Source organism: Octodon degus, unplaced genomic scaffold, assembly GCF_000260255.1.
Source record: "Octodon degus isolate 3935 unplaced genomic scaffold, OctDeg1.0 scaffold00208, whole genome shotgun sequence".
Lineage (NCBI taxonomy): Eukaryota > Metazoa > Chordata > Mammalia > Rodentia > Octodontidae > Octodon > Octodon degus.
The window spans coordinates 2,448,852-2,456,063 of NW_004524784.1; the positions used below are offsets into that span (position 1 = coordinate 2,448,852).

Consider the following 7,212-nt stretch of genomic DNA (forward strand, 5'->3'; position numbering starts at 1 on the left):
CCTGTCTCAAAAGACAAAAAAGAAAAAAGTAAAAGAAGACAAAGGAGGAGGAAGAACATGAGGAGGAAGAGGACGAAGAGGAGGAGAAGGAGGAGAAAGAGAAGGAGGAGGAGGACGAGAAGGGGAGAAGGAAGCAGCACACAGCACACTTTGGGAGGCTAAGGCAGGAAGGTTTTCAGTTCAACCCCAGCTGGGGCAAGTTTCTGACTTAGTGAAATGTCCCAAAGAAGAAATAAAATAAAATAAAGGCTGGCAATGTGTCTCAGTGTGAAGGCCCTGGCTTCAATCCCCAGTACTGCAGAAAGAAAGAGAGAGAGAAGAAGAAGGAAAATAAAAATCAAAGATTTTACTTTCATTGTTTCTGGTTAATCATATTCCCATATAATGGCACATTTCAGCTTTAAGCCACTTACAGCCAAATGCAAAGACATTCCACATTACAAAAGAGTAACTCTACAAGTAAAGTCTCTGCCTTGAATTTCACTGGGCTAAAGTTTTATGAGAGATGGGCTTTTGTTTGCCTTTTGTAAAAATTCCTAGATCAACCAGTTGAACTAAGAATGTCCATCTAGCTTTCCTTGTAGCTTTAAAAAATCAATGCTTAAATTTCATACTGTAGGGACAACGAATGTATTATTCTAAGTGGCTTGATTCTGGAGGAATATCAGCTACTTCACAGGTCGAATACAAATATCATTCTCACTTTAAATCTGAGTAAATAGTCTTAAACACTTTCTAAATACTATTACACGTACAAACTTTGCATGTAAAGGTTGAGCGAGTGGCAGAGGGGTATAAGTAAACACATCTTCTCCCATAAGTACACAGCACTGAATGGAGGAGAAAAGGGCTTTATACTCTATTCCCTCAATCAAAGACCTTTTAAAAGAAAAGGCAGAGTTAAAATAATAAGCCCAGTTCTACAAGGAACTTCTGTATTTGAATTTCATTGACTGATAGAGTTAGAAAGGGCCACCTGGGGACCTGTGGGAGGCCAAGCCCTCCCCGCCCCCTCCCCACCCATCCCCCAGCCCACCCCTCACCCTCTGGCCTTTCATATGAATTCAAGTTCTCCTTGGCATCAAAAAAGTGGGAATGCAGGGTGTCCTGGCCATTCTTTCCTATCGCACTCTGTACTCTGAAGATGATTTAGAACTCTCTTTCTTCCTTTTGAAAATTTTTATTTAAAATCTTGATGGATTGCCAGTGACCTTTAGGAAGGAATCAATGATATACAACTGAAAGAGGAAACTTGGGAGTTTGATTCCTTGGTCTTATGTTCTTCATCTACAAAATGGGAATCAGTACAGGGTTTTTGGGAGAATTGGAAATGATCAAAGTCTTGGCATGTTGCCTGGTGTGTGACTGAGCTGGGTAAGTGGCGGTTATTATGATTATTATAGTCATTCTGTAAGCAAACAGTTCTTACAAAGCCTCTCCTTACAATAATAACCTGCTTAATAATTGCAGACACGTAGCTTCTTCAACTCCTGTCAATCTTGACTCACCCCAGAGCAGTGCTCCAACATGGGCAGATGTATACATTTGGGTTAGAATGTCAGCCCCACTCTCATTTTGACTTAAACATCAACTTCTTGCAACTTAGTACCAAATCACTGGTACTAAGACCCTGCAGTAGCTGGGCCTGGGAGGCTCAGAGTTAGCAAACCATCTCCCATAGGAGGACTAAGGAATAGGACAGATTCTGCATGAGATGAAAAAGACACAACACAGATTTTTTCAAAGGGGAATTGGTTCACCTGGCTGAGATGGGCCCTTTGAACAGATTCTAGCCCATCAAAAATCTGACCAAGAGTTCCTACATTTCTTTTGGAAGGCAGAGCATTCTTTCAGAGAAGGCAGACAAGTTTGCATTATAGTTCAAGGAATAAATTATTCTTCTAGACCAACAGGACAGTGGTGAGAATTGAGCAAATGCCCTGGAAGCCTTGGTGGGGCAGGAAATTTGCAACCAAAGAAGAAACTTGTGTTCTACAGCTTATCCTCCTCTTCTTGGCCTTTTCGCATCTTACTCAGCTATTAGGCATCTGATGCATCTATAGTTCACATTTGTTCAGTCTTAGAGGGGGACAGTCCAGCCCATGTTTGAACGAAGCTTTCTGAATCACAATTTCTGATGTTTTTCTGCTATTCCAGGATGGGGACCATGAGTCTTACCATCAAGTAAAAGAAACTCCAGAAACACTAATACCTTGATGAGTCAAAGAATCCATATTTATCTACTTCAAAGCAAAATGTTCAATGCCTGGCAATTTCATAAAACATCCCACAAGATTTCCATGCAGCAGAACAACTCAGATACCCTTTGCACTGACTGATAAATCCTAACATTTTTTGAAATAGAGTGTCATATTGAAATTTAAATAAAGTAAACAAAAGTCTGAAGGTACATTCACTACGATTTTCCAGAAAATCGTGAGGAATAACATTTCTTACGTCACTTTGGTGTTTAGTAACCTCCATGGCGTGTTTGATCGCAGGTGGCTCCTTCATCCGGGCATAATCTGAGAGTCCTCTGGTAGCATCATGTTCCTGTTTATAGGCGACCTTAAAACACAGACGTAATTATTCATTCCTTTTAGTGGCACTGAAAATTGTTACTTGTTAATCTTTAGTGTATTACTAGGATTTCATAGAGTTGAAATACCTCCAATAGTTACATTTGCCCGGGTCTCCACATCAAGATGCTATACATAAGGATCACATTTTAGTGCTTCAATTTAGATTTATAATTTTAACTCTGTTGTTTAATTGAAAATGTCCTTGACCAGAAGATGAAACCTCCATTTTTATTCATCTAGCTTAAATCTTTATGTACAGTTTTGGGAAATCTTCCACATATGAAAGTTTTCAAGGTTATAAGAGTTTAAGGTTTAAATCTTGAGAAAACAACTGATCAGACCAAAGAAGATTGTTTCTTTTTAAGTGAGTAACTCTGGTTTTACGTAGGCACAGGTATTATATAATGTAAATCTTATGAAATGGTCAGACTTTTGGGAGAAAATATAATAAGCTAGCAAACTGCTCAGGTATGCTAAGGTTTATCCTCTGCTAGGAATCTGAAGGTCACACCAATGCCTTCCACTGCTGCCAGGGCCAATTTGTTTTATGTTGGATAGAGTGGGGACACAAGAAAGATACCAAAGTAGATACAATCAAACTGGACAACAGAGATAGAAATTAAAGATCCAAAAGATAACAACCAAGTTTTTATTCTCAATTTACACAATTATCCTCTTTATTTTCTTCACCAATTTCTAACTCCTTTTTGTAATGTTTGCAGAATCCCTTATCGTCCATCTACACTTAGTAGAACATGTCTGATTCCCTCTATCCTCAGGGTCTAGAATTAGTGTCATGCAAAAAATTAGCATCAATGAATATCTGCTACGTGACTGAATAAATGAATGAGTAGGAATAAAACAGCACCGTATAAAGGACAGAGGGGCAAAATTAATTTTACATACACTAAGAGATTAAGAATAAAAGTATATGAAGTAGAATTGGAATCACTTAGCATAATAAAGGCAATCTAAAAATAAAAACTAGAACAATCTTCACCAAGAACAAAAACAGGTCTAACTTTCACTGGAAAAAAAAAAAGACTTTAGGAAGAATTCTTCACCAACGGGAGCTCCTCAAGAGCCCTATCTTACACATCTTTTAATATCCTGTGCCTGTCATAGTGAATGACACAGAGTAGAAATGCAATAAATGTTTAGTGAATGGATGAATAAATGAGTTTATTCAATATTCTCATAAACTTTACATACCATGTTGGCTTTTACAAATAGAATTAACCACCCATTTAGCTTAGGTAATATGCCATCTTAAAGGATTAAAATGATGATTATGAAACTAATTTTTACAATAAAATCGTCAAATCTTATCATCCAAAACCAGCCTACTACAACCATGGATGCTTAAATCCACTCTCCAGCTCATTTTCTTTAAAACACCTACTGCAAAAGAACTCAGCTTGGGACACCACAGTCTCTAAAGTTTGGAAGTTCTTCTTTTAATCAAACTCCAATCTATCTCCCCATAGTTGCTTTTATCTGACCATAGAGAAAGCCAAGTTCACAGTACAGAATGCCCAAGCCATCAGGGAATCCTATTCCTCCAGATCCTTTGAGTGGATGAAGGGGTTGAACTCCTGATCACGGGCTGGAGATATAGCTCAGTGGCGTAAGCGCCTGGCTGGCAAGTGTAGGATCCTGAGTTCAATCCCTGGTATTACAAAGGAAAGAAAAAAAAAAAAAGAAAAGAAAAGAAAAAGAAATACTACTAAGCATCTGACTGAACGCCTGATCATACCGCTTCTTTTTAATTCAAACCCCAATCTCTCCTGCCCTTTATGAAGGCACCCACAAGGCTCTGACTTAAACCTAACTAGCATCATTTCCATTAATCCAGGTCAGCCTCTCCCACCTGCTAGGAACACATCCATAACACTTTCCCTTTGATGGATACAATGCGATTTCAGCCAACTAATGCAATGAAGTCACATTCAGGGCTTCCTAGCCAGATTCCCAGGTCTAATTTCATGTCTGGTTGGTTACCAGGACTCACAAGTAGCACCTCACATTATTTCAGGTATAACACATCTTGTTAGTCCATCCATCAACTTACTTCACCAAGACGCCTAATTCTGATGAATATGTCTTTACACTTTCATCAATGAGTAATGTTAACCAGGAAAACTCTTAAGAACTTAGGAAGTCCATTACCTCATTTCCATTACACTTTGTATTATAACTCAGGGGCAGGGAGCAGGAGCATAATGGGTGGCCTAAGCCTACTAACCTGAGGGAAAACTTCTATGGGATTTGTTCCTGCTTTTAAATTAAGACGGCTAGCACATCCTGATCTCCTTTTTGATGGTGTATTTTGTACTTTAAACCAAATATCACACTTGTGGTCTTATAAACATGACCAATACAGCTGATCTCTTTGTGAGTTATCACAGAAACAGTGACTCACAAAGTTTAATTTTCAAAAGCACTTTCTTAAAAAGGCTATGTAATTTTCTACTTGCAGCTTTACATTAGTCATTTCATTTATGGCTGCTACTAAGTACCACTTAGAATTAAGATTGCATCAAATTGGAAGCAGCTGAACTTTAATTTATTATATTAATTTTCTTCCTTAAAATAGTTAATGGAAAATTATGGCAGGCCAATAAATTTTCCAATAATTTTGATTTCTTAGGATTTGTCATTATTATATGGTATTTCTCTAGATTCTAAATTGTTTTCAACCCACTTCAAGAATTCAAATTGGCATGATTTTAGACACCTGAAGAATGAAAAGTACTTGGATATATGTTATACATACATTCATATAAGTAATATAGACATTCATCATACACATTTTATCTTCTAGAAGGTTTTCATACTTCATATCCACATAGGCACACATGATACCTGCATATGTTTACCTTCTAGTATATTTTATAATTCTATAAGGTACATGAGCTTTTAATCCTACAGCACAGAGGTCTTTGAATTCCAGAACTAGGGCCCTTTGGCTCCCATAACACACAAACAAGCTGCTCAGCCCAGCGGCCTGGACAGCCTGCACTACTTCTGTGATAAAGGGTTAGTTAGCCTTTGCCTGAAATAGTTCCACTGAAAGAGATCGCACCACTTCCTGGCACACATTTCAGTCCATTTCCAAGTTTCTTTGGGATCTTTGTTCATAAAATTTATAATAGGGAGTAGCTAATGAAACCCCACAATTCTCTTTTCCTCTTTTTTCAAAGACCTTTTTCCTATCTATCATTTTCTATAAATATCAAGGTAAATAGCTTTACCTTTTCACACTACTTTGCATGAAATCATCTAAAGACATACAAAAGTTGATTTTAAGATAACAGTTTGTCAAAACTCTCAGGTTTTTCATTAAAACTCAGAATGCTACTGAGTTCCACAATTCCTATGATACTCTGAACAACATCACCATAAATCTGACACTATGTGGACACAGTAAAAGTTCAGTTGTTCAATTATTACAGCCACTCAGAAATAGCTCTTCAACTTCCCTGCCACTTTCTGCCACATCTACGCAGAGAAACAAACTCCCAACAGTAACAAAATTGATCCATATAAGCCGAAAGAAACATCATTGCAATTATGCAAATCTTTGAGACAGATATTGCAATGCTTTATTCCGAATCTAGGTTTTTTTTCTTTCTGACAAGCTCAGAAATTCATGTTGGTAGCCACTGCTAATCAGGAGTACACACATACCCGCCCCCGTGATGTCTGGTCTATCATAGATAACACACACGAACAACATGCAAACCTGTCCTGACCCCAAGCTGTGGAAAATCCCAAAATAGGCAACGTAGATTATTTTGCATATGAAATCGCACATTACAAGTATGTGTGTACTACACACCACATATGCTATTCAAAGATGAGAAAAACTGTATGTGTCCAAAGAAATAAGGATGTTGACTACCTAAAAATGTTACCTTTCCAAATAAACATAAAAACACAAATATAGGGGTGGGGAGATAGTTCAGTAGAACAAGTGCTTGAATGGCAAGCGCAGGGTCCTGAGTTCAATCCCCGGTACTGCAAATAATAATAATAATAATAATAATAATAATAATATACATATACATATACATATACATATACATATACATATACATATATATTTGTTTTCCCCATTCTGTCTTTATGGAATGATGGTTGCTTGACCCATATCAAATGTTGTCTTACAGTTTTGTGCTTTATAAAGTATCCAGTATTACCAGCAAGTACCTTGATGACCAGATGTTGGAAGAACAAATAAAGGGCATGTGGGTCACATCCAGCCATGCAGAACTGTGACATAGTGTATTTTTAGCCTCATGCTGCATTAGCAGAGATTACCTTACTGCCAACATGGGTACACAGGAGATGTTTACATTTGTAATAATAAAACACTTCAAGATGCTGTGATAAAAAATAAGTATGCTCAGTTTTATTAAGAATATTTGACTTTTAGGCCATTTTGCAATTGTTGAGGTATCCTGTACTTAAAAGTAAAGAAGAGAAAGGGATAGAAATGAAATGGAAACAATAAGCTTGTCTTCTGGATGGTGAACAACCTAAGTTTGCAGACCAAAATTAGAGAAAAAGGAGGGCTGCAAGGAAAGCCAACATTTTGGCCCTAGCTTTCTAAGGTCAATTAAGACTC

The 7,212-nt window shown here is 37.5% G+C and overlaps 1 protein-coding gene across 4 annotated transcripts in view; it reads right to left on the minus strand.

Annotated features, from left to right (window-relative positions):
- Positions 1-7,212, minus strand: part of Nebl (nebulette) — a 403,483-nt gene that overhangs the window by 119,005 nt on the left and 277,266 nt on the right. For 3 of the 4 annotated variants that reach the window (XM_023704950.1, XM_023704952.1, XM_023704949.1), the window contains exon 5: positions 2,458-2,568. The exons of the other annotated variant lie outside the window; for it this stretch is intronic. In XM_023704950.1, the coding sequence (XP_023560718.1) occupies positions 2,458-2,568 (111 nt within the window). The remainder of the gene's footprint in view (positions 1-2,457; positions 2,569-7,212) is intronic. 4 annotated transcript variants of the gene reach the window in all.